Below are 27,632 nucleotides of genomic sequence, written 5' to 3' on the forward strand. Positions count from 1 at the left end.
GGTGGCAATCTCTACTTCCGTAAAACCACCCATTTTGATTGAGGATTTTTTTGGGGGGAAACTCTAGGAAACAAAAGACGCATTTGGGAAGGTCGAGGGGAATACCTTCATTATACAAACTTTGGGCTAAAATATGAGTCACAATCGACACAAAAGCGATATTTTCACGAGCTCAATCAAAGTCACCGTAGCTAATCGGAGCTAGCAACAGGATTTGGTTGCTCGAAAGAATGTTCACGTTTGCTGTCCCGCCCACGCCACTTCATACCGAAAAAGTCGGGAAATGGCGGAATGCCAAAATTGTATTTCAGATAACGAGTACAAGATACTCAGAAATGTAATTAAGATAGAGTATCAAATGCTCTCGATCAGAAGTATTTGCAAGATACCAAGATACTTCAAAAAGTATTTGAAATACAGTATCTTGAGTAGAGTGTTTGAGATAGGCACAAGTCTGGTTCCTAGTATGTTCTATCATCCGGACCATCGCGTCTACTTGTACCGAGGGTTGGAGTCAAATATCTTACTTTATCCGATGACGAAATCTTGTGGATGTTAGAATTTTGGTCATGGCTTAATTCCTCCTGTTGTTTAAGTAGGGTTTCTACTTGTCTGGCTAGTGCTGCCTAAAGCGTTAGATTGGCGTTAAGCTGCAGTTTTGCAGCGCTCTCTCACCAGCTGCTCTTGCGAGTTGCCATAGTCGCAATATTTTGGCAGAGCATGAAGTGTCCTTGCGAACTCTTCGACTGACTCGCCGTCTTGTTGGCATCTCATGCTAAAACGCGCCCGCTCGAAAATAGTGTTCCGCTTCGGGATGAAGTAGCTATCGAACCTTTGCAATACGACGTCAAACTTCTTGGAATCCACTGCGGACAGCTGGAAAGGGCCGAGGACGTCTTTCCGCCCTAATGCAGAGGAGGGCGTCAATTTGGCGCTCCTCAGTTTGTCGCGCAGAGGCCCAATGCTGTTCGGAAACGCTCGACGCGTTTCTTCCACTTGGGCCACTCATTCAGAGACGTAAAGTATAGACGCTTTACACACGCGCCAAATTACAGCCGCCATTGCTGACCTTCTCTTGTCTTACCGAGACGCCGAGCAACTGAAGCGGGCGTTGTTGAGTCTCCACAACGGCCGATGCTTTAGAAAAGGACACAGTTGAATCTAATATGGCAATAACTTCGCCTGCTATGGTAATGATGAAGTGAAATAAACGAAATAAGAGGAAACAAAAACTGAAAGTCAGTTATGGCGGTGTCCATGCACAGCGGGAGGCACTCACTTGATCGAATGACGTTTTAGCGAACGCCCACGTTTGATCGAACGACACTTTAGCGAATAGTCGGACGCCGCGAAGCGGCGTTTTCGGGTGGGCCAAGTGAGTTCATATTTTTGTAATGAGTTGCCGTAGACTGTCGCCGCGAAGCGGCGTAAAGCGCAGCGCGACGGATGGGTTAACGCGCGCCCCCGTTATTCGCTAAAACGACCATTCGCTCAAATGTCGCCGTTCGCTAAAATGTCATTCGCTCTTGTGATATGGACCCGTATAGCCGGTCCTGGCATCGTTCCAGTTCCGCTAGCATTCGATAGATCTCTCGTGCCCGTGCAAGCATGAGCCTTCGTCTTCCGTAACTCTCTCTACCTGGCCACCAGGCGTGACCAGCCGACACCACGCAGTTTCCGCGGCGGTTCGGTGCGTCATGCCATCGGCGCGTGGCGGCGGTTTTTTACAGGGAGCGTGAGCGCGAAAATTTTGAGCGGGTCAGGCCGATTCTGTGACAGTCAGTAGCAGCGGTTATCGGCCTTCGTCTTCGTAAAATGTGCTTACAAAAATATATCGCATAAGTGGAAACACCTTGCTCCGCAGCGCTAAGCCATTCAAAATTTCCGGCTCACAGCGCAAGGAATAGTAGCGCGAATGCGCACCCGAGCCGTTTGTCCAATCGGTTGGGAGCGGTTCTTTTGTTTTGCTCCGGTTCAAGTACAGCTTTAAAAATGCACCGAACATTTCTGCTCCAGTTCTGTTTCGGTTAAAAAAACATATTCGTCGATATAATTAGCATGAAGTGATTCGTGTAAGCAAATTCCACTAAATCAACAAAAAGAGAAAAAGAAAGAAGAATGAAAGCGACCTTTATCCCCAAGTTTTATGCATGGGGTGCATTTACGTTCAAGAAATTAAACTATGCATCGACGAACGCTCATTCTCCGCCCAAAGCTCGCGCTAAAGGTCACAACCAGGCGAACCAGATACGAAAGTTTCAGCATGAAATGATATTTTATTCAAAAGTTATACTTTTTTGAAAATTTCAATGGGAAAGGGCCTACGTTCGTCCGTTTTCGGTTTCTGGCGCCGTAGAGCTCCATGTATTCGAGAGCTCCTTCGGTCACCATTTTCCCACTGAAATTTTCAAAAAATCACTGATCACTTTTGAATAAAATATCGGACGCGGAAAATGAGCGTTCGGCGAAGCGTAGTTTATTTTTGTGGCGAAAAAAACGTGTAACTTTTTTTTTTTTTTTTTTTTTTTTTTGGGGACACCCTGTAGATGGTGCACGTCGTCCAGATGGCGGAGGGCTGCGGACCGAGAGGTTAGTTTGGGTATTTGGGGGGATGAGCATCCACGTTGTCATGGTAACCAAACCGGTTGTGCACACGCCATGATGCGCGAACGTACATACTACGGACGCACAGAAAAAAGCATTACGCTTTTTATATATATATATATATATATATATATATATATATATATATATATATATATGTTATGGGTGTTTTCATCTCAGGCAAAAAGGGTTGAATTTTTAATTTCGCTGGAAAAAAAAATATATATGTTATGGCGTCGTCTCTAAAAACACAGTAGCCACAAACCGCAAGTTCGTCGGATTTTGTTTTCTTGACTTACGAATTTTAAAAGAGACCGCGGCGGAAAGCAGTGTTTTTCGCATCCGTCGGGGGTCGAATGTTTCGCTCGATCTCCCGCCATGGATTTTCAGTCCACATTATATTAGCTTTTTTCAAGCACTCTGTGAGTACAGGTATAAGGCTCCAATATCATGAAATAATTTTAGGCGTTTTGCTTTTTTTCTGTAAAAATGTCGAATACGCCCCCTCGGTTAATTGTTGACGAACTTTGACAATTAAATACTGGCGATCTACTTGGGTTACATCGGTATTTTTTATGTCTATGGAGAGCCCAAAACACGCACTTTCTATATATTATAAAATGATTTAGCTGTACGAAATATTCTTTGCGGGACGTTTACGTTAATGTTATGCGAAAACCAAAAAGTACCAATTTTAAAATCAATCCTCTCGAAAACCCTTTTTTTTTTTTTTTTAATGTAGATATGATAGTTGTCTACTCGAAAAGCAAGTCAAGAGAGTGCGACCGGCCTCTGCTGCGCTGTCATCGCGCGACGCAGTAGAGGCTGGTTGCACTAAGTATCTCTCCACGGGGCGCGGTGTCGCATGGGCCGAGATGCGCTCCGACAGCAAACCGAAACTTAAAAACCCGTCGATCTTGTGTGGTTTTTCAGAACGCCGTAAAATACTTCGCGTGCCTTCTATCGTTCTGAAATTTGTTGATTTAGCTTTTTTTTTGATGATGCTGAGCAATTTTCTAATTAAAACCATGCCTTTAGACACAATATTAAAAAAGTTAATCACGCAAAAATAATTAACAACTTAATTATCCCGGACTTTAATAATTTCCCTAAATGGGCCCCTGGCGCAGGGTTAAAACGCCACAAGCCTTTTTTCGTTGCGATGAGTAGTTTTTGCAGGAGCGATTTGGCCTGCGTTGTCTGAAAGAATGTTTTTCTTTATTCTTTCAGATTTGTTTTAAAAGCCGTGAAAGCTACACTTATGCGGTTTTTGTAGGTAAGTTATACGGCCAAGAGGACATAGTATAGGAAGATAGTCGCAACTATTAGTCGGCTAATTAAGTAAAATTTGTTAATTAACTTTTTAATTAGTGCAAATCGACTATAGTTCCAGTTAGAAACTTGCTGAGCATCATCGAAAACCACTAAATCAGCTCTTTTTAGAAGGTTATAATGCCGGGGCAGCATTTTACAGAGTTCTGTAAAAACGCACCATTTGGACGCGTCTTAGATTTCGGTTTCTTATCGGAGCGCACCTTTGCGCCCGCGGTCCTGGTCGCGACGCGGAGCCACTCCCTCGCCTTCCTCGTAGAATGTAGGGAAGTAGGGCGGATGTGTGTTGCGCGTCTCAGTGCAACACACATCCGCCCTACTTCAAGTATATATATATAGATATATATTTGAGTACCTTTTGCCGAATCTGTTAAAGTCGGGGAGAGAGCGTTTCTAAACATGTTGCGAAGCTGCGCGTTATTTCCACCACGTGCGCAGCGCTCACAGAAAGGATTCCCCCGCACCCTACCCCTAAAGTTTGTGACGGTGCGGCGAGCGCAGCCTTTCCCCAATCGCCGCGAACCGGCCTGGCGCAAGTTGAGCGCGCACGTTCGTCTAAATCCTCTACCGTGTAATCTGGCGCCGCGCTCCTAACCCGCATCGCCACGGGCCCTCCCTGCGGCCCTGCTGATCCCACACATCCGCGACGCCAAGTGCGCGCTTCAGCGATCCGCGATTTCCGGCCTTGCACGCGACCACGCTCGAAACCACAAGTCGACCCACTCTGAAAGGTCGGAAAGGTATCCTCCCGCCGGGGAAGCGCGCGGGGCTCGAGTCCACTGCCGACCCCAGGCGCGAGCCTTAGAGAGCAAGGGAGGGGAATGAGCGCTCACGTGACGAGCGGATACGGGTTGGGGGGCATCGGGATGGGGAGGGGGGGCAACCCGCTCCCGATGACGTGCGGTGATCGATCTGACCGACTGCGAGCCCTCCGCGCCACGGGGCGACATCTGCAGGGGTAGCGGACTCCGGGGGGCCGCAGCAGCCGAGCTCGTGGCAAAGGAGGTGTCGGCCCGTGCCTGCCCCACCGTGTGTCGACGCGCCCGAGCGGGGGGCTCCACCACCATGCAGCGCAGCAGCGACAGCCGCCCGACGAAGGGGCCCAGACCCCGCTGAGAGCCGCCGCTTCGGGGTTATACGCCGAGGGCCACGGAGCAGCTCGGGGTTCGTCGGGACCCCCGCGCGGGCGGCCATCTTGAGCGGGAGTGCGGCGCCCGTGCCCTTCAGGGTTCCCCATGGAGACGAAGGAGCGGGACGATGCAGCGTAGACGATGCGCGGTCGGCTCTGCTTGGCGCTGCTGCTGCTCGTGCACGCGGCTCTCCCGCTGCTCGCCGAGCCCGTGAGCCGAGCCAAGCGGAAAAGGGGTGAGCATCTTTGCGGGACCGGGAGCTCCCGGGCCTCCGGGCCTCGCTGCCGCTGCGTCCGCCGCCGCCGCGCTCTGCGCTCCCGTGCCTCACAAGGGCCCGGAAAACTTGGCGGACTCGTTCTTTAGGGAAAAAAGAAAGCTCCCGTGTCGTTTTGGCTTTCCCGAAGCCTTCCCGCAAAAAGAAACAAAATCTCCGACTCCCCCTCCCCGACTCGAACGATTGCTGCGAACGCGAGTCCGTTCCTCATGCTCCCGCACTGCTGCGCGAGCACAACGGGGAATTGTAGCCCCGACGCCACCGATTTCAGTAGTTACCAGCTCGCGCTCGCAGCTTTCGCGCTCACAGCTTTCGCTCTCATCAGAGAGCGGATGAATGGGCGACGGAAGGTGCAAAATCGCAGCCGAGCCTGCGCCAAGAAGCGACCAGATCGAGCGAACAGCTACAAACTCTTCAGTTAGCATGTTGCTAGGAGAGTCGACCGACCTGGTGCGACTGATTGGACGGGAATTCGTTCCTTTTTTGTTTCTTCTGTTCTCCTCTTTCGTCGGGGTTATTGGATGTCCGCGGTCGATTTCGGCACGACTCGCGTGATTGGGGGCGCGGAGCGCCGTTCGAATGCCTGCGCTCCGAGTCTGCGAGGGGTGATTGGAAGCGTGAGCAAAAAGCCGCAAGGCTGCAAGGCCGCGACGACAGTTCCCCTGTCAGTGCCTGGCACTGTGCCAGCGAGCGCTCCGTCGATACGCAGCTGGGTACGAAGTAGGGGCAGTGTGCGCGCTCCCACGTCGAACCGTGTATAATGCGAAAAGAATGAAGACGTGTGAGCAAAACTACGATTCTTCACCCAGTTTGAAGTTTTCAAAAGCTTGGGTCAGCAGCATAGCCATTCACCTTTTTGTCCAATTTAAAGAGAATTTTGTCTGTGATGGGAGGGTGGGAAAAAGGGAAAATATGTTGGAGAACAAAATGTATTAATTGCTACCAAGAAATTAATGCTTGGGTTCACCAGGATGTTGGGAACATAACGATCGCCGTGGATGTTCTTTGTCGAAATTCCGAGACAGTGTTGCATGTGATGGCAAGCTGGGAAAGGGGAGAAAACGTTACTTGAGAACCATAACTACCTTGCTACTGAGAGGTCAATGCTTGAGACCCATCCTGAAACCTCACCTTTTTTAAAGAAAGCAGAAGGCACAAAAGTTAAACATTACAATGTGGTTTACAAGAAATCAAGATATATGTTGCACCGGGTATTGTGCTAAATGCAACAAGTAATTGCTTGATGAAGAGCATAAGCTACACTTTTCCTCCAAATTACTTGAAAGTGTTGGTAACTGCTCATGGAGTCGCATGAAAATCTTTCAAAGTTATGAGCAGATTCGCCCATGAAATTGATTTCCTGACATTTGGCAAATATTTGTGTGTATGTATTTGCATAATGCAAGCATGGGTACCCAGGGGTGGATGCAGGAGCTTCCTGAGGGGGGGTCAGGTGTTGGTCAACATTATCTATGTTTAGGAACCCCCTTCCCCTCTCCTTCGTTTTACGCTTTAAATTTTACATATGCAGAAATCAAGAGGGGGTCAGGACATCCGGACCCCCCCCCTCTAAGTCCGCCCCTGCGGGTACCATATAAAATTTATTTTGCTCGTCATGGCTCAGAGTGGCAGCGGCTCACACATGTGCTGATGGATCATTTTGCTTTGAAAGAAAGCTTGTTTGCTTATGAAGGTTATCTATTAACTCACCCCTTCAAAAGTAAAACATTCTGTCATCACCTTCTTTTTCTTCTTTTCTTTTTTGAATGTTAAGTGTAATGGTCAGTTGGCATTATACAGAGCAGAAAAATTTGAGAATCGACCTTCTCTGTGCCCGATTCTAACCAGAGCGATAATATATTTGGGTAATATCAGGAGTGCTAATGTGCAGAGTTAGTAGTACCTGTGCAAACAGAGACATGCTGGTACCATGACAGAAATTCCTGTCAGCTACATGTGTAACAACATTGCAAAAAGACAACTGCCATATTTTCTTTTGTTTCATGATGAACATCTGCAGGCTGTTGGTATTAAAGTATATGTCAAGAGCATAATCTGAATTTATGTCAAGAGCCAGGCACGTAGCCAGGATTTTGTTTGGGGGGGGGGGGGGAGGGGGGGGCCCGCCTATGACAAAATGCTGTATGAGGGGGAGGGGGGAGAGAGGTCCCAGCAAAATGGAAGATTTCGGAGGGGGGGGGGGGGGGGGGGGGGGCCCATGGGCCTCCCTCCTGGCTACATGCCTGTCAAGAGCATAATCTGAATTCTACATAAGCATTTTTTTTAATGTGTGCTGTTATAGGGTGGATCTATGTGGAATGGTACTACATTATTTTAGGTAAAGCATGAACATGGGGAGCACTCAAAATTTGTATACACACAGGAGACCATGATGAAGCTGTATTCATCCACAAGACCCACCTTTTCAAGGAGACATTTTTGAAACTTTGAACTTTATCCGAGACATACTTTGTTTGCCAGGCAACATAGGGTTATGTGTGGGAGCTATTAACTACAGCACAGGCACGTAGCCAGGGGGGAGGCCTATGGGGCCCAAGCCCCCCCCCGAAATCTTCCATTGTGCATGGGTCCTCCTCTCCCCCCTGTCCCTCATACAGCCTTTTGTCATGGGTGGGCCCCCCCATGAAACAAAATCTTGGCTACGTGCCTGCTACAGCATCACATGGAGTTGGAATGGCTTCGCTATAAGTATGGAAGTTTTGACTTCGATATGCTTGTGGTGTATGACACTGGCATCCACCTATTGTTCCGGCATCTTAGCCTTCGTTTTAAACATATGTTTTGCGCACTATGGCCTATGTTGCTGCTGCGCCAGAAAACTCCAAAATCATTAATTCATTCAAACATATGTTTAGTGCATGCTTACTCCACACAGAAGAGTTTCACAGTGACTGCTTCCCTGTCCTTTAAATGTTAAAATTCTTTTTTTAATAATTATTATTCAAGCTTGTTTAGTTTTAATCCAGAGTAAGTCATACAATCATAAAAGTAAAACAAAAAAGCCATTTATTTTATTTTGTTCATGAGGAAACAGTGTGCTTGGAGGTTTTTGTTTTTTTTCCTTTTTGTTTTATGATCAGCAGAATTTAAAGGCACCAGCAACTTTTGTGAAACATTTTAATGGTGTCTTCTACACAGAATAAATTCCAGATTTCTAAATTGTAATATACATTTGCTTCGTTCTTGTTCCTTAAATGTTTTGTAGTTTCTGTGCAACATTCAATTCAATGTATGGCTAGTCCACTAACATTGATCCCTACCGAGGAAAAATGAACTAGTCTTGTGCATTTTGATATCAGATGAAATAGGCTAAGGAAAGACAAGATATTGTCTTGAATTGACTCATAGTAGCATGTTGTGCTTGTTTAAGGGCATTTTTTTTTAATTTTTAGAGGACCACAGTAGCCTATGGCAGTAAAGATGACAGTTCTCATACTAACCTAATTGAGCGGCGAGGCCTCATACCTTTCTGTGCTGTTTGTTTGTTAAATGTTACAGCTTAATTAAACATTTTGTGCATAAAATAGGAAGCCAAACAAAATGGCTTTGATATTTCACTTCAACTGTAGCTGCTTATTGGGTCTAGAGTATTGCTGAGTAATTACAGAAACATAAATAATGTACTAAACCAAAACATTAAAAACATATATATATATATATATATTTTCTTGATAAACAAAATTGCCATCATTTATTTAGTTTTTCACAGATATTCAGACAGAACATTGTTGTTGAAAAAATAAATGGTGCAACTGCAATTTTCTTATAGAGGCCTCATCAGTACCGTAAAATACTGAGCATCTGCCAATGTTCCAATAAGCACCCCTTTTGCTACTTTTGAAACATTTAAAAAATAAGCAAATGACATGTCCTCCCCACGACTTTTGAATGCAACTACTAGTTAAACCATGAAACCAGATGCTCCTCCACATCAGTTGCCTCTTGGCGCATGCCGGTTATTGTGATTAGGGTGTTTTTTTATGTTATGCCACTCCTAATGCAATGAAACTTTATGCACATGCACTGGTGCTAAGTGGCAAAGCCCGCCCTACCTTGTGCCTCTTGTGCATATTTGCTCTTGGACCCAATTGTCACCCAACCCCCAGTTCTTCAAGATTATCTCAAAATTTTGGGTGGGCACTGTCTGGGTATTTTACTGTATATACTACCTAACATTCCATGTTCATCTGTTTGCTGCCAAGTTTGTAATGAAACAATATCTGAGCAAACTGACTATGTTAGCAGTACCAGGTGGAGTACAGAGGAAAAAAGAAAAGTTTCTCCGCTCCCTGCCTTGCTCACTGAAGTGACAGCTCTTTGTGGAGGTTTCCCACAAGTGCTGTAGTTGACTGTAACCTGCATTCCTTGCAGAGGCAGACTCGGCCTTTGATGAGCTTCCAGACAACAGCAGGCTGCTGGGTGAGTGATGGATTCTTTTCCATGCTACTTGGTGACTGGTGTTTTCTCTCATTGTGGCTATGCTATTGTGGCATTCTATGTCAACAGCAACTGCCAGTGATGCTTCAGCTTTCAGGATGACCACGAGATGCTAGAAGCTCATCATCATGCATTAGAGCTGAAAATTCGCTTTAGTCTCAATGTCTTAGTTTCTGCATAGAAAATTGATACAAACCCTATACTCACATTCATCATGTGCAATCATGTGCAACTTTTTAAAGGCTATGTTTGTGGTGATGTGCTGAATCCTATAAAAATTCTTCATAGATAAATATTATAGTGCTTCCCCCACAGAAAGAACAACAATTCCTTTTTAAACAAATGCAGCACCTAGGAAAGATTTTAAACTTGCTCGAAGGCACATGACCCCAAAAGTATCAGTGGTGTGGCTTATTTCTATGGTAGCTTGCATTTAGATAGCACATCCCCATAAAATTTCTGAACATATATTAGTCCTCTGAATATTTTTCTTTTCCAAAATTCATTGAATAATGTATGAGATGAGGGGATCTTGCTTTCGTGATACTAGGAAATAACAGACAATGACTGCTGCAAGATGTCTGCCCTAGTGGCCTCCAAAGCATATCTGTAGCTGTTGGGTGCTGTAGACGAAGGATATGCACATGGCCTTGGGGCTGTTGTTCTGTGTAACTTGGGAGGGGGCTTCTGTACGGTGCTATACCTACCTAAACATCTTGAGGGCTATCTAAAAACACTGGCATACCCATCTGATGAGGAAATATAGTTTTCTTTCTCTCAGCCTCATACATCAGAACATGGGTCTCTGTCGGAAAATGTCTTGTTTTTTAGAGGCTGAATTGTGAGGTTGAAGATGCAGTCTGTGGACCTGCTACAGAGAATCATATATTTTTCTGAATTCCTTTCACTGTCAGTGAAAAGTTCTCAATTCCTAAGTTTACTTCCTCAATTAGTTAAGCTTTTACAGGCAGGGGTTATACCTTTCTGGTACATAGAGCATGGACTAATAAACTTATTGTGGAGGGATCTTATTTTGCATGAGCGTTTGTTTTACTGAAGTACCCTTCAAAGCTGCGTGCACACACACATACATTCCAAAACGTCGATATACTAGTGACACTCCTACATTGCAAGTTCTCTATGTGCAGCCCCTAGAATATGCTGCTATGTAGTCAAAATGTCACATTACATACCTTGGAACAAGTGGCATAGCCAGGAATTATTTTTGTGGGGGGCTGAGGTGCCTGGGATGTTCATAACTTGGGGTGTAGGGGTGAGGGGGGGTCAAAATGCATCTGTAAATATAGGGTCAGCTAAATTTCAGGGGGGCTTCAGCCCCCCTGAAATCTGAAAACTTGCTGTGCCACTGCTTGGAACGTCACAATCATGACTCAGTTTTGGGATCACAATGTTCAATGACAAGAAATATCTGTCAGGAGCTCAGAGTGAGCGTAAAAACGTTTGGCTCTCATTGGGCATTTCGTTAAAAAGGGAAACCTTCAAAGGTGGCTTACGCTACCAGATGCTTCCTTTGATGTGTGCAAGTGGAAGATGGCATGCCATCAATGACTCAAGAGTCACACTTGAGTCATTAAAGGGACACTGACACACCGCAAAATAAATTTTTTAATTTTCTGTCGGGTGCTTTAATATGGTGGCAAAAGACTAACCAATCGATATTTTGTTACAGAGTCACATATATTTTTAATGAAGTAAAAAAACGCAACTGCTCGAAACCGAAACCGAAACATGAGCCTGGAGATAATGGCTGCGACATGGGGGAGTGGGGAGAAACGTGGAAAAGGAGCAAGTTGCCAGAAGTCATGTGGTTGCACCTGACTGTGTTTTTCTTTGTTTTATTGGTTCTGCGAAGCATACGAAAAATATGCCCATCGCACGTCACACAAAAAATGCAAACGTCAAACATGAAGTGTTTGTTGTTGTCCGTTTTTTAAGCTCTTACCCTTCGTGTTCGTAAGACGAGCAACGTCTGCAGCCAGGAAACTCGGTGACGTCTTTGTGCGAATCAGCTTGGTGATCTGGTGTGTCGTACGGAATAAATCCTGATTGTTTTGATTGGTAAAAAATTTCACTTTCGAAGCTAGACAGATTCGTTTGTACCGCGAACGATAGTTCTGAAGTAGAGGTCCCACACCCGTCGTCCGCCGCCATTGCTTAGTCCGCTTCGCCCAGCCGTCCAGCCCGCAGCTCCCGTGATACGATGCCATGATCAGAATTAAGCAGTGCACATACTTCCGGTACTCTGTGCAACTCTTTTTTTTTTTCAGTCAATGTATTTGCAGCTTTATAAAAGCCACAAGAGATGGACCTTATATATATATAGATATATTGTGAGCGAAGAGGGGAGAAGGTGATTTTTGAATTTATTGCATTAAAGTTAGGGAAAGGGAAAGACCTTGATTGTATTTCATGTGTCTGATTGGCACGTGATCAGAGAGAAGAGAGTGAGCGCGACTCAAACGCCAATTTTCGGGAGGAGAAAAAAAAAATATTGAGCTGCAAATTGTGTTTTATGTAGCGGGGCTCTCATAAGTCACATAGAAATAAAAACCTTTGCGTGGCATAAATACCCTGTCCCTTTAAGGACGAGAGTCCCTACCGCCGCCTCCTCCTTGTGCTGGCACCAAGCATCTCGTCCTCCCTCTCGTCCACAGTGGTGGACCGTCTCAAGCGGTACCCTGAGAACGAGCGGCTCATTGCCAGCATCCCCAGCCGCATCTATGAGGTCATCTACCCCGTCCAGGTTCGGCACCACGAGAAGCTCGGCATCTCCACCAGGGACGCCACCGCAAACAAGGCATGGACCCTTCTTGCTATGTTGTTTTACGGCGATAGCCGCTGCAGGCTGGTTTCTAAGTCTGGAGCATCGCAAAATGTTAAGAAGGAATGATATGATAATGGTCACCTCAATGCCAGGAGGTGTGACATGATGTCTCATGATCACTTAATTCCTATAGGTTACATAATCACGTAAGCTATAGTTACATGTAAAGTATAATTACATGATCATAGAAGCTTTAGTCATGCAATCATCTGAACACTATAGGTGTCATGGGATCCACCAGAGTCACATGATCACATTACCTGATCATGTTACTAGGCACCTTAATGTTACATACTGATTGATGAAGGTGTCATGTGACATCACTACTTTACTATGGTGTCACGGGACGCTGTCACCACATGTAATGTCACAGTAACGTCTGACACTGTAACCTCATTCTGTCATGTAATGGGATGTCATGGGACATTATAATGTGACACCATAACAACACATGGCACGCTGATATCACGTGGCATGCTGATATTGTGCGACACGCTGATATGTTGTGACATGCGGATATCATGTGACATGCTGGTATCACATGACATGCCAATAATGTATTGTGACATCCGGCATACTGATGTCATGACGTGACAACCATCTGCTAAATTTGGCAGGGAAAGCCCACTACGCCTAGTTCATATGTCACTAGACTTAACGCAGAGTATCAAGGTGGTTCTTTTTACCTATATTCTCTGTTCTACTGTGCAGACTGCTCCATAGTTTAAGCTCTGTGTTAGATGTTTTTGAAAAGTCTGGTTAAATACCATATACTATATTTTCCTTAAGACAGCATAATTATTGTTTTGCAGTCTTGTGTTTTGCCTACCTCAAAAGTATTAAAAAAAATAAAAAAAAACTCCAGGTTGTCATTGCATTTCTAAATCTAGTTTTGAATCCAGGATGCTGTTTTTGTACTCCCAGAATTGCATTAGCACTGCATAACCCTCCCCTCTTTTCAACTTCTTTGCTGGTAATCGGGGTTGGGTACAGTTATATGCGGTTGTTCTTTAGTAGTGCAAACATCCTGCTGCTTTGGCATCAGAGAATACCATTTATCAGGCAATGTTTTTGCACTAACAGGCAATGCACACAGCTGTGGTGAGATAGTTGTACCTGATGCACCTTTGCGAATGAATGCAGTCTTAGATTTGCATGCATTAAATCCTGCGTTGATTTGTCTTCTCCACAGACAAACAAGCATTTTCATCAAACATCGCTGCTCATCAAGGCATTTCATTACAAGTTCCGGCTGGAACTTGAGCTCAATGAGTGAGTATCTGCTTACTATCACTGCATTTACGAGTCAGGCTTGTAGGGGGCAGTAGGCATTTTGCTGGGGGGGGGGGGGGGGGGGGGGGGGGAGGGGAGGGGAGGGGAGGGGGGAGGGGGGAGGGGGGAGGGGAGGGGAGGGGAGGGGAGGGGAGGGGAGGGGGAGGGGGAGGGGGAGGGGGAGGGGGGGGAGAGGAGAGGAGAGGAGAGGAAGGGGAAGGGAAGGGTGAAGGGGGGGGTGGTCTGCTGTGAAGGTGCTGTGATATGATGTTACGGCCGAAATGTTGCCAAGATCTATTTTGTTGACCCAATATTTGCCGTCACCAAAAACAAAACTTTTGGCTGGTGTATATACATTTTTTCATTAAAAAAAGTTTACCTTGGGGGGCTTAGGAGGAGCAGTTGCCCCTCCCTGCCCCCCCCCCCCCCCCCCCCCTCTCCGCGACATACAAGTATTCAGTGTGCAGCCGATTCATCAAGCACAGAAGAGGAAGATCTGTAGGACAGTTGGAACGATGGGGCTATATCTACCTTCACCTGCTGAAATGCTGCAAGGCATAAAACAAAGCACAAACAGACAAACCAAAAAAGTGTAATTACAAAAAAAAAAAAAAGTAATCTGGGGACTCTCCCAAGAAATATCTGGGGAACTGCCGAGGGTAATCTGGGGACCCCCGAGGGTTCTCTGGGGAACCCAGTTCGAGAACCCATCGTCTATGATAAATCTCAATGGTGCTGCACACTGCCGCGCTCTCCCTTGCAGCTACCTGCTGGCCCCGAAGATGCTGCAGAAGCACCTGCACCCGGACGGCATCTGGCAGCTGTCGAGCCAGGAGGTGGAGCACTGCTACTACCACGGCACCATCAAGGACTACCCGGGTGCCGTAGCTGCCTTCCGTACCTGCAGCGGGATCAGGTGTGCCCCCCCCCCCCCCCCCTCTCTCTGAAAAGCCTGCAGACCTGCTTATGGCACGAGATGCAAGAAATGGCAGCCATAGCTTGGAGCCACTCCCATAAAAAGCCTGCGCAGATGCAAGCACCTCTGCAAGCATTTCTGCAGAGCATTTCTGCAAGCATCCTGCAGACCTGCTTATGGCACGAGATGCAAGAAATGGCTGCCATAGCTTGTAGCCACTTCCATAGAAAGCCTGCAGAGATGCAAGCACCCCTGAAAGCATCTCTGCAGAGCATCTTTGAGAAGTCTGCAGAGATGCAAGAAATGGCTGCCATAGCTTGTAGCCCCTCCCATAGAAAGCCTGCAGAGATGGAAGCACATCTGCAAGGATCTCTGCAGAGCATCTTTGAGAAGTCTGCGCAGATGTAAGCATCCTGCAGACCTGCTTATGGCACGAGATGCAAGAAATGGCTGCCATAGCTTGTAGCCACTCCCATAGAAAGCCTGCAGAGATGCAAGCACCTCTGCAAGCATCTCTGCAGAGCATCTTTGAGAAGTCTGCACAGATGCAAGCATCCTACAGACCTGCTTATGGCACGGGATGCAAGAAATGGCTGCCATAGCTTGTAGCCACTCCCATAGAAAGCCTGCAGAGATGCAAGCACCTCTGCAAGCATCTCTGCAGAGCATCTTTGAGAAGTCTGCACAGATGCAAGCATCCTGCAGACCTGCTTATGACACGGGATGCAAGAAATGGCTGCCATAGCTTGCAGCCACTCCCATAGAAAGCCTCCAGAGATGCAAGCACCTCTGCAAGTATCTCTGCAGACTTCTGATGATTCAAGATGCAGGAAATGCTTGACACTACTCTTTTGCAGAACAAATCTTTATGGGTGGGATGAATGAGGTAGTCTTTGATTTAACATTAAGGTGTCTTCACGGAATGCCATTTGTGCTAAAATTTTACCATCATATTTTTTTTTGTCTTGCTCGTTTTTGCAAAAAAGTATATAGTATACATAGGCAGCAATGTGATGGAAAGACCTCACTGACAACATCATCACTTAGACTGACCCTGCATTTTTTTGTGCACTCTAGTCATTATTGAGCAATGTTTCCATTGTTATTTTTTGGCATATGCAAATAGTGGACTTCGAGTTTGAAGCGAATTAAAGCGAATAGTGGTCTTGGCCGATGACTTTTGAATCGAACATTGAGTAGTTTCTCCAAGCGCTTGACTGCTGTTGCACCATGCTTAAGCGAAAACCCTGCTGAACTCTTGAAGGTTGTTGCCAAGTTTCCACTTGTCTATTTTAGGCTAAGCTAATTTAAATTACCTATATTTTTGAACTGTGGCCTCACAAAGTCAAATGCCTACTGTGGGATAACAAGGATCGATGAATTTGACATAAAATTCATCCTATAGACATGTCCAACTACACCTAATCGAAGGATTTATAAATCTTGCTATATCCAAATATACTTTCTTTCATCTCAAATGTAAAAAGAAAAAAGATATTGAATGGTGAATGCGGATTGTCAGGGCATTTCTGCCTAACATATACTCTTGCATAATAGCCACAGTTTAATTTTAAAAGTTTTACTGAAATGCAAGTATCAATATTCATAAAGTTTACATTTCTTTAAAGGGACAATGAAGAAGGTTTTATTTAATTTTTTTAAATGGTGTTTTAATGCTTCTTGGGAACATAGCATGCGGCCCAATTTTTTGTAGACATTTATGACGCGTATTTATGTGCTTACGAAAGAAGTAAAGAAGCCGAAACTGAACCATCTCCAGTCTCGTTTCTGGGCCTCCGAAAACGGAGGTGATGTAGGGAGTGACGTCAAGTGTGAATAGTCGGTATCGGTAGTATTTAGGAGATCGAGACTCTGGTTACCGCGGTGGGTTATAGCAGCGCGGTGGCGTGGTCGTTGCGCCGACTCTGTCAACATGGACGAATGCCGCTCTCGGGAGCAAGTTCGAGCTTCCGTTCAGTGACCAAACACCAACGGAACGGAAGTACGTGTGTGGCGGCCTCTGCCATCACCCGACGGAGACCGCCCAGCTGGCAGTGAGCGGCCCGCATGCCGAAGGACGGACGTGGGGGAGATGCCGAAGGGAAAGCGTCAGCGATCCCGCCGTTCCGGGATCCGGTTCTTCCGCGGACTTCCTCCTTTCGTCGTCAAAGAACACGAACAGCAACCCACATGTGAAAACTAGCGTCGCCCGAACGAATACTGGTCTTCAGACGACCATTAGAACAGCCATCTACAGCTACCATTTTGCAAAATCTTTCGAGTACCGTGTTCTTTTTTAATTTTATTTTGTTGGCCCATAGTTGCTCGTTGCCGGTTTCGCGTCCAACGTAGCAAAGAAAAATACAATGATGCTGTTTATTTACGGTTTAGTAATCATTTCCGATCCGATTTATACTTTTGATGGTTATTCAAGCGGAAATTAGAACAGTATTTCTAAAAATCAAAAACCAAAACGTGACCGAGGGCACGTTTCTCGTTTCGACCAATCGCTGACGCGTCTCTTGTGACGTCGCGCTCCTTGGCCCCGCATCGGTCACGTGAGCTCCGCTTCTCCTGGCTTCTCCCGCAACTCTTGGGGCGTCGCCCCAGTCGATCCCGGTACGATTATTACCGCGACTGTTTAATTGATTTGCGCGGCACACAAGCGCCGGTTTCGGCTGAAATTTGGGCAACGTGGCCTGAGATGTGCCTGGAACCCAGTTCAATCGCCAAAAAGATTTCCGAAATTGCCTTCATTGTCCCTTTAAATACACGAGGCACGCTGGTGCACTATCCCGCTTTGAAAGTGTGCTTTTCTACTATAAATGCGACTGCAATATTTGTACTTTCTAAAATGGTGATTGCGGCAGGTTAGCTTCTTCGAGCAGGCTACTTACCGAGCTCCGGTGAACTGTGGAGAAGCAACACCCACAAAGCTCTCTTCTGCGGGTGCTGCTTCCCTGCAGTGCACCCGTGCACGCTAAGAAGCGCGCTCAACGTGGCTAACCCTCCGCAATCAACATTCCGAAAAATAAGGATATCACGGTTCATCTTGAAGCGAATATCAAATAGCGTATCATTAAAAATACTATTCTTCATCCGTCCTCTCCGGTTTCTTCAGATATGTGTCTTAATGTGTTCACAAAATAAAAGGTGACAAGCGAAACAGACTTCATGTCTATGGAGTGGACACACCAATGTAGGCGTAGCATCAAGGCAGTGCTAACATTTATGAAATGGGAGCATAATTAATCTATTGCCAAAGTACAACTTTCTAATATGTTATAAAATGTTCCCTGCGTCTGACAATGTATAGAGTTCATCTTGCAATGCAGCAGTACTCAAAAGCACCCAATATCTTGGCAGTCTTTGACAGCTTTTTTGCCATAACCTGTACAAACTTTTTATTTGGTTAAAGGCCATTTACCCTGACTGTATATGACATCACATTCTATTTGTAATTCTGCCGAAGCAGAAATTTCGCTTCCTCTGCAAATGAGCTAGACTTAGTTAGGTATGTTACTTTGTGCTTCTGCTTCTGTCTGCTTTTTTTCTCGAAACAGAAATCAATAAAATGTCAGATGAGAGTCAGCGCAGTGTTCATACACCATTTTGTGTTGTTCCTTGTTACATCTTGCACTGTTTTCGTCATCAGCACCCATTGCTCTTTGCATTTGCAGTGGCATCATCCACATCCGCAATGAGACTTTTGTCATTCACCCTTTCTATGGAGGTGACCTTTCGGTGAGTGCTGTTCCGGACGACTGCCTTCGTCACCTTTTGGTGGCCTTTGCCTTGTTAACGCCCGCCTTTCCTCTGACGGAACAGAGGTTGCATCCCCATGTCATCTACAAGTACTTCAATGTCAACAAGAACCCCTACATTTGTGGTAAGCCACTGGCACGGCCACAGAGGCTGGGATATCCGACTTATTATGTCGGGACTCAGTTTTCTTCTAATTCTGGTGCTAGATTTTGTTGAACCCAGGGCTGACAGCATATGATCACAAAACCAAATACAAAACAGTGTATAACGAGGGGGCAGGGGATTATTTGTCAGCTGTTCTTCCGATTAAACAATCCCCAAGATACCACAGATCCTTGCAAAACTACCGTAGTATCCCGAAACATAGCCTGCCTAAAATCGAAAGAAAATCGTGCAAAAATAACGAGTGGGCTAACTTTTGGTGTGCTATTAAATAAAGTAATTAAAAAAATGCTAGCTTTAGATTTGGTGACTTCTGAAACTTATGATTTTAGGGACCAAAGGCGACTCCTTCCCAGTCAGCAATGTTTGCTTATTTCCCGCCGTGGCTAGGTAACACCATTCTGCCGAAGTCACCATTGGCCAGGGCCCTGCAATCACTAAAGTGGGCTACCTTTTGATGTTCATGAAGAAGTAGCACATAGTGCCAAAAATAGGGGTGGGTTATCTTTCGGGGATGGGGCATCTCGGGATAGTGCGGCATGCACTGCAACAAGTTCATAAAATGTGCTGCGGGATTGGTCTATATAAATAGCTATGTCGCGCGGATCTTCATACATTGGTCGGACAAAGAGGTGTTTCAATGCTCACACGTGTGAACATGCAGCGGCTACAAGGACCACCCCGTTGGGGTGTCTCACCACCCATTGTAGCCGTTGCCCATGTGCTCCTTTGTTTAGTGACACTAAGTTTTTGGCAAGGTATCCCGATAGGGTATCTCGAGAGCTGCGTAGCATATAGTATTAAATCAAAGCAAAAGGTATGCAATCTATAAGTGACACGTCCATTTCCTTTTCGTGAAAGAAACATGCATTCTTGGAGCAGGGCCTACACCTGCACAGCATTTTGCCATGGCTATACTACAAGCGATTGGTTTTCCAATAAATGTTAGAATAGTGAGTGAGCCCTGTGTCGTCCACTTTCTCATCCTTGTGTATTTTTTTACACAAGGATGAAGTGGGCAGGAAAGCATTGATTAAAGCTAGAAGTCACATGCGCCAACATAAAAAGATAAAAAAAATAGAATTGTGGCTTATCTGACTTTTGAATAGCTGGAAAAAAAAAAAAAAAAAACACATTTACTGGGTGTCTTCTGCTGGTGACATACTTGGTGTTCGAGATTGTGACTTGCCACTGTTTTTTTCCCGAATATTCAGTTTACTTTCTTTGTTTCTTTTTGATCTGCGAGTCCATCGTTTGTCACCCTTTCCAGCTTTCTATTGTTCTTGTGTGGACAAGCAGTGTGTGACATGGCCCGATAGAATTGTTCAGTTAACGTTTTATTATTTAACTGTTTGTGTGAATTTAAATCTTGAAATAACCCATTCAAATCGTGCTATGATGTTCTGATGAGTCGAATTGGCTATTATAGGAAGGGGCGATCTGTGGCCGAAGGTACTGACTCACTCCAGCTCTGAGCGCGTGTAGCGACAGCTCGTGCTGCAGGACCCAGGAATCCTGGGTTCAGTCTCCATCCCTGCCTGTTTCAATCTGGATGAGCATCATACTGGCATGCGGTCGTGTATTCGCGACTCCAGCGACCTATAGGGGGCGCCACCACCAAACAAACATGGCGGCTGAGTCCAGGTCACGTCGGCTCGGCTGCGTCGCCTGAATGGGTGGCGCATTCAATTTAACAAATTTTCTTTTGTTGAATGCCCAATTTTATGGATATTTGAACTGAGACAGTTGAGTGTAGCCGGTGCGCATAAACTTGCCGAGCATAGTTTTTTTTTTGCCGGTGTTTTTTGTTCTTTTTATGTCAAAACTTTCGTTTCGGAGACTTCGATCAAAACCGAAACTATGGGCTCTGAGAGACGGTAATAGACTCTAATTAGTTTTGATCATCTAAGGAAAGCGGCGAGGGCTACAAGATTGTTCCACCAATAGTAATTTTTAGCTAACTCGCATGCCTCGACCATGCGACTTATCTGTCCGCAAAATTGAGCTTTTGTGCCTGTCCGCGTTTCAAGAAACAGCTCGAGTCGTGTGCTCGGTCAAGAACACAGGCTGCAGGAAAATTAAAAAAATTAAGCAAGCGCTTCCTGAGCCAAGGAGCATGTCAACTCGCTGGCGCTGGCGCACAGGCACGTTTTAGTGTCTCTCCGACTTTTACTTTGTGCTGTGGGTATTCTCAAGCTCCACCGTCTCTCACCCATCGTTACAAAACAAGATGATTACCCGGCTCATCCCCACGCCACGTCGTTCGTCCAGATCTCCGCCACTGCCTGTGCTCGGGACTCACTGGGCCGCTGGCTGAGTGCTAGGCCTAAGGGTATGCCGACCCACACCCGTATCCGCCAGCCACAGTTTTTGCTACTGCTTCTCCTTGCCGGCGATATATCGTCGAACCCCGGCCCACGTCCCAGTTGTCCCCGCTGTGACCGAGCCATCTACGACAGCGTCGCTGCTTTGCAGTGTGACAGGTGTAATGCGTGGATGCACCGCAAGTGTGAACTACTTTCCCTTCGATCGTACAGACGACTGTCGATAACATCCGAAGAGTGGCGGTGTGGCGGCTGTCAACTCCCGGCATTCGACGACAGCGTATTCCCGACGCCCGCTCCTCGGTACTGCACTTCTACCACCAGTCCTACGGGCCTCAACCCTGTGTCTACCGTACCGCAGATTACGTCAACAACGTCGAGGCCCAACGCTCGTCGCACAAGCAAAACGACATTACCTATTTGGTTCTCTAACCTAAGGTCAGTGAAAAACAAACTACCAGACTTCCGAGTGTTAATTGAGTCTCAACTGGACACCATATTCGCGGCGTGTGAAACGTGGTTGGACTGCTCAGTCTATGACAGCCAGCTTGTTGAATTGGCCCACTTCAAAAACTTCAGGAAAGATCGGAACAAATCTGGAGGCGGAGTACTGCTCGCTGTTCCCTCACATATCAAATGCACTAGACGACTCGACCTGGGACAACATGGCCTGGAGGCAGTATTCGTAGATCTCCACAGAAAAGGTGGTTTACTACACCTGTGTGTTGTCTACTGCCCACCTGGCAACAAAGTAGAAGCCTATGATTACCTGCACAAATCACTATCTGCACTTTTACGCCTGGACAAACGGTATGCAAACATCTGTGTCGTTGGGGACTATAATGCACATGTCAACTGGTCCAACCCTACCACTCCAGTGCCTGCCGACCCGCAAGATGACGTCCTTCCTAACAGAATGGAATCTCTTGGGTTGACTCAAATGTGCCACGAACCAAGCTACACAGCCAACGGGAAACGTGACTCATTCCTTGACCTTATCTTCGTATCAAGCCCCACACTTATCGCAAATTGCTTTGCAGAAACCAGCCTAGCCGGCTGCGATCACAGGGCCATCGTGACGGAAACCTATATGAACTTCCCGAAATCAGGCATTCATAGCAAACAACTAAAACGCTTTGCTGAGATCGACCTCAAGCATCTCAAACTTGTTAAACCGATTAAGTCTACCAAAGATTATGATGACCTTCAGCAGGACCTTGACAGGGTACACATATGGACCACCGTAAACAAACTACCCCTTAGCGCCTCTAAATCTAAATCAGTGTACTTCACAACCCAGAGGAAGGTGCCATGCCCCCTTCCCCTCTTGAGGATCAACGACGAAGTTATCAACCGCAGTGACAACATCAAGATACTTGGAGTGACTCTGGACACCCGACTAACCTTCTCAAACCATGTTCATTTCATTGCATCGCGTTCCCGCCGTCTGCTGGGGTTCATACAAAATATCAGCAGGGGCCTAGGACCCATGGTGATGGCGAAACTATACACCGCTCTTGTTCTGCCCATCCTAGAATATTGTTCACCCATCTGGTCCCCTCGATCCACGTCAACACAAGACATTCTGGAGCGGATCCAGCGGAAAGCCGCATACGGGGTCTACGCCCGGAGTTCCCCGATCCCTCGTCTCCAACCAAGCGACATTTCGACGAGCCAGCTACTCAGAACCTCAGGATGGACAAGCCTCGCTACCAGGAGAGACATGGCCACCCTGAGACTTTTAGCAACCATCATTGGACCAGGGATACCCCAAGATGATTACCTGATCACAGTCCCACGCAGGAACCACCGTACCGGTCATCTGGAGCCCCTGCTCGCAAGAACTGAGCGCCACGCGAACTCATGCCTCGTCCGCGCTGTACAACTATGGCGTTCATTGCCACCAAGAATTGTCAGCATGCCCATGAGTGACAAACCGGAAATACTGGAACTTTGTCGCGAGGCTGGAGCACACCTGCGATCACACGCATAACCCTGCCCCATCCCTCACGGTGCATCACTGCCCCGCCCTTCATTACCTCACTGTTCATTAATCACTAACATAATCACCCCCTCGAGACGGGCCTCACAGGCATTATTGTACGGGCTACACGCCTTTCTGTGACGCCTGCGCTCACGAGCGCAAATAAATACCAAATACCAATACTCATATTTCAATTCAGGTTTTAGTAGAAATCGAGAAGTCATTTTGTTGAATATGCGGATTATGTATTATATTACGTACTATGTCCCACTAAAGCAATATTAGTATATTCTTCGGGTTGAAATATGAACTTAGTACACTAACTATTAGGTGTGAACTGCTGAATAAAAGTATATTTGACAGACAGAGAGATACTACTTAAACTTAGCCAAATGGTTCTAGCCGGTAGAACGGAAACGAGTGCGGACTAACTGAAGAGAGTCTTCATTGGAGATTCACGCAGAACCTCTCAGCATTGAACTTGACTTCGAACCCTGAACGGATAAAATGAGTATTTTTTGTGGCCGGTCAACCCGAGCAATATAGACGTATATTGCTGCTGGCTTCGACAAGGGTTATAATATAAATATAGGAAGCGCGATAGATCCTAATGTCTAACTTTGCGAGACGCGTCCCCCACCTTTTGGAAGCAGATAATTTCCCTCATTAATCTTATGCAGCGAGCAGGTTTTCTGAATCAAGTAATTGCGAAATTAGTCCAACTCCTTCAATGTGGTCTTTTTCAGCGAAAAGCCACCAAGATGAATAGCCAAAACACCGGCCGGCGTTATTGGCTAAATTAACTTGAAGCTAATCGAGCACAACCAAACTCAAGGAAAACAGCTATCGAGCCTTCCCACTCACTTGACTGCAACATTGGTGTTCTCTCCAGTAAAACACTTCGTCTGTCGACCTCAGTCCACTGTTCTACATCCTTATAAAGAAACCACTTATCAGTTACCAAGCAGTCGTCACTTTGAATGTGATTAGAGACAGACGGAGAAATCAAAACGTTTTTCCGTGATTCCTCCTCATCCAAAAAATTGAAAGCACGCGACCGTGTGTTGTGGAGTAAACGGGCTTTGAAACACGTGATGGAAAGAAACAACCTACTGAGGCTTCACCACACTAATGAACACTCAGGCAAACTTAAGAAATTTTCGGATCTTCATCAAATTACATTGCTCGCCCCCGCGCCGACAGCACGTGTCCGTGAAAGCCATCAGAGACGCGGCGGGGCGCGGAGCGACCTGGACCGACTGGTTCCCGGTTTTCCCGCTTGGCGGTGTCCGTTTTGCTGGAGTCGCGAATACACCTTTTCCACAAGGGCGCAGCCATCTTGAATGTCGTCACTTCTGGTATGCGTTAAAACAACATTTTGATCTCTCCACGCTGCTGGAGGTAAAAATGTACGATTGTCACACATTTTTGTTTTGCCTCACCTATATTTTATCGCATATTCCAGGCTGAAATGATTTATTATTTTTTCGTCCCGCATACCAGATTTGGAACCCACATGACTGAGAATGAAAGGAAACGAAAAACGTCTATAACGACTGCGTTATGCACACAGGCTGGCAGTGGTACTGCACTGGCAAAATTTCTCATCTAGAGCCGAGACACCAGATGCCCATTGGTGCTGGCTAACTTCCAGCTGTCTAAAGCATACACACAACACAATTACAAAAGAAAAAAATGGGCTGCACTCTTTTTATTATTTTGCTTGCTGCTAGGAGAAAAAAAACAAAAAAAACAATTGAGCCAAGTTGGGCTAAAGCTTATGTTTACTCGGGCTCATGTTTTAGAAACCCAGGCTCATGTTTATGTTTATAAGACTCGTCAAGCTCGAGCCGAGTTAGGCCGGGCCCAGAAATTTTGATCTTTGTAAAACTCTAGCATACCCTGCTGTGTATCTACAAAGCAAATATACTGACATATAGTTACATATGCGTTATAGATTCTTTCATGATTCTCAACGCAGGAAACTCGCGAATGCATGAATGGGGGTTCAAACACTTCCGCAAGACCCTTCCAGTGCCACCCAGATTCAAGGTGAGTGCACATCGGCATCTCTTCCCACATTTGCTTTGCACTTTCATGTTCTCTAGCAGATCTAGATTCCCTTCCAAAATATATGAAGTGTCTGCAGTGAATCCTGGCACATCAAAACGAGCCAGAAAAATTGACGTCTGCTCATAGAAAGCTCATACTTTCACCGAATTTGCATCTACCATAATATCCCGAGAGATAGTCCAATTAAAATCAGGAGCAAATCGGGTGAAAATATGGAGTCACGTGGGATAAATCTCGGTGTACAATCAAGAAAAGTTGAAAAAATGCTATTTTTACGTTATTTGTTTCTTCCTAGCTTGTTATGATGGCGAGGGGCAACAAAGCAAACATGACTATATTTCCCAGTACAGTACAGATATCTAGCCATAGCTAACAAGCTGTATTTACGCCGAGGTCATCATTGATCCCAACACTACTATTACTAAGAGTGGGCTATCTTTTGGTGTTTAAAAAATAGTAAATCAAGTCAAAAACAGGGGGCAAGTTTTCTTTTGGGGGTGACATCTAGTGGGATTTTACGGTAGGTGGTGCATGTTACTTGGAGAAATTTCAAGGTGGAGCTCCCTTTCTGTAAAAATTAGACCAACAAACTTGCCAATGTCAACGGCAAACATGTTCACGATGACTGACCTGGCAATAATTGTAACTCGTGGCGCCATCTTCTAAAAGATGTAGCAAGCAGGCGACAAAGTGCGTCATCTGCTCACTGCACGTCTCGGGAGATGGCGCCACGAGTTGCAACCACCGCCACCTCAGTTGTCTGCAAACACGTCCTCCGTTGACCCTGGCAAATTCGTTGGTCACATTTTTCACAAAAAGGGGGCTACGTCTTGAAATTTCGCCAGGTAAAACCTACCACTTTGGTGCACGTTCGGAGAAAGTTCCAGCCTTGTATGTGCATGCGCCGATATTTCCGGCTTATTTTACAGTGGCAGGATCCATTGTAGACACCCTATATTTTGCCTTGTTTGTCGATTGACGCGCTTTCCACTGCACCCTGATTATCGCACCGTTCTAAACTTCCAGACGAGGATCCACCCTCGGGCTGACAAGGCAAGTATATCTGGCTGCACGCCTCTGCTCAGCAGCAGAGCAAAATGTAGTGTGGAACATAGTGCACCTCTCGATATTACAGTTAAGCCCATTTATAGCAAACTTGAATACAGTGAAGTATTCTCTATGTCGAACACCCCAATATTTAGAACAAAATTGCATGTAAAAAAGTACCTTTAGAACAAACAACCCATTGACTATATTGAACTAAGAAAAACATGGACTTGCAAAACGTGCAAGTACCCATCCCATATAAAAAGAAAATTGAAAATACTCAAGTCTCCTTTAGAAGAGAAAAGAAAGAGGAATGCTTAAAGTTAAAGCCTCCCAAACAGCAAACATAAAGAGCGACCGCAGAAAGTGCAGAAAGACAAACACACGCAAACATGCATACAAAAAAAATAAAAAATGAGCAAAAAAAAAAAAAGTCAAGTTTAGTACACACTGCTGGGAGCAGTCTCCACTAAGTTTGTTTTTCTCCTCGCCAAGTGCCCTCCCATTGCAAAATTTCAGAGGCCCCGTCGGCTGCTCCCTAACCACTGTTTGTTATATTTTGTGAGCTCTCTTTTTCGTTTGACTTTTGTGTGTTAATCTGGTTCGCACAGGAAATGACAACCGTCTTTGTCGCTCTTTGACAAGCTGGAAATGATTCCTTGGTGCAAAGTACAGATTTTAGCGATCATGGGGCACTCGCGGCTGAATAGGCGGCGGCGTTTGCATGCAACCAGCAATCCTCGCTGCGGCTCAGCTCGGCTGCTCTGCGCAGCTCTCTTTTTCATCTCTGTACAGTTCAACTAATTTTGTTTGGACTCTACCTTCACGAGAGCAAAATCACATTTTTTTCAAGGACAAAATTGTTATACTGCAGATCGTGGATCTAAGCCCAGACAAAAAGGCTTTGCGGTCAGCTAAAATGGTAAAAGATTTTTCTTTCTGCGCTACCGCCTGGGTGCTCCAATTCTGTAAACATCCTTGCAGAATAAGCAGTTTGAAAGCTACTTTTTGTTCCAGCTGTTAGCGCGCCTAGAGCTTCATCAGTTACATTTTCGCGGGTCATAAATGTTTTTGCACAGTCCGCTGAAGAATGCATTAACGCGTGTCTACCATAGTGTCAAGAAAATAATTGTTCATTACGAAGCCTCAGCCTCAAATTATGCATTAGGCCCTGTTTTAATATAGCGAATTACGGGATATATCGAACTAAAATGCGTGTCTGACAGAGTTTGTTATAAATGGGTTCAACTCTATACTCACTGACAGGACGAGAACTGCGGGGCATCCCGTCTAAAAGTCCGGCCTCCAGCATGTGCTCGTTGCCTTCCACCATGCTTTGGCTGCTTGTGCAATCGCGAGACTCATGAGACGCCGAAGCACCATCAAAGGCGGGAAACTCGAGCTGGAGGCGGGACGACTGAAACTTTTTCCTACTGCGCTCTCACC

At 45.9% G+C, this 27,632-nt stretch overlaps 1 protein-coding gene across 2 annotated transcripts in view; it reads left to right on the forward strand.

The window, feature by feature from the left end:
• Nucleotides 1-4,908: 4,908 nt before the first annotated feature.
• The window catches only part of LOC8053367 (disintegrin and metalloproteinase domain-containing protein 11), a 70,302-nt gene continuing 47,578 nt past the window's right edge, over nt 4,909-27,632 (forward strand). Inside the window, exons 1-9 of one of the 2 annotated variants that reach the window (XM_042294015.1) lie at nt 4,909-5,301; nt 9,733-9,780; nt 12,474-12,616; nt 13,836-13,915; nt 14,679-14,831; nt 18,512-18,575; nt 18,660-18,720; nt 25,048-25,118; nt 26,166-26,192. In XM_042294015.1, coding sequence (XP_042149949.1) covers nt 5,208-5,301; nt 9,733-9,780; nt 12,474-12,616; nt 13,836-13,915; nt 14,679-14,831; nt 18,512-18,575; nt 18,660-18,720; nt 25,048-25,118; nt 26,166-26,192 — 741 coding nt within the window. In that variant the 5' untranslated portion in view covers nt 4,909-5,207. Of the gene's footprint in view, nt 5,302-9,732; nt 9,781-12,473; nt 12,617-13,835; nt 13,916-14,678; nt 14,832-18,511; nt 18,576-18,659; nt 18,721-25,047; nt 25,119-26,165; nt 26,193-26,726; nt 27,109-27,632 lie in introns of those variants that run through there. The other variant, XM_040207692.1, reaches the window with a different exon arrangement.

The sequence above is a fragment of the Ixodes scapularis genome, unplaced genomic scaffold (genome assembly GCF_016920785.2).
Source record: "Ixodes scapularis isolate PalLabHiFi unplaced genomic scaffold, ASM1692078v2 PGA_scaffold5__190_contigs__length_132052651, whole genome shotgun sequence".
NCBI classification, from domain to species: domain Eukaryota; kingdom Metazoa; phylum Arthropoda; class Arachnida; order Ixodida; family Ixodidae; genus Ixodes; species Ixodes scapularis.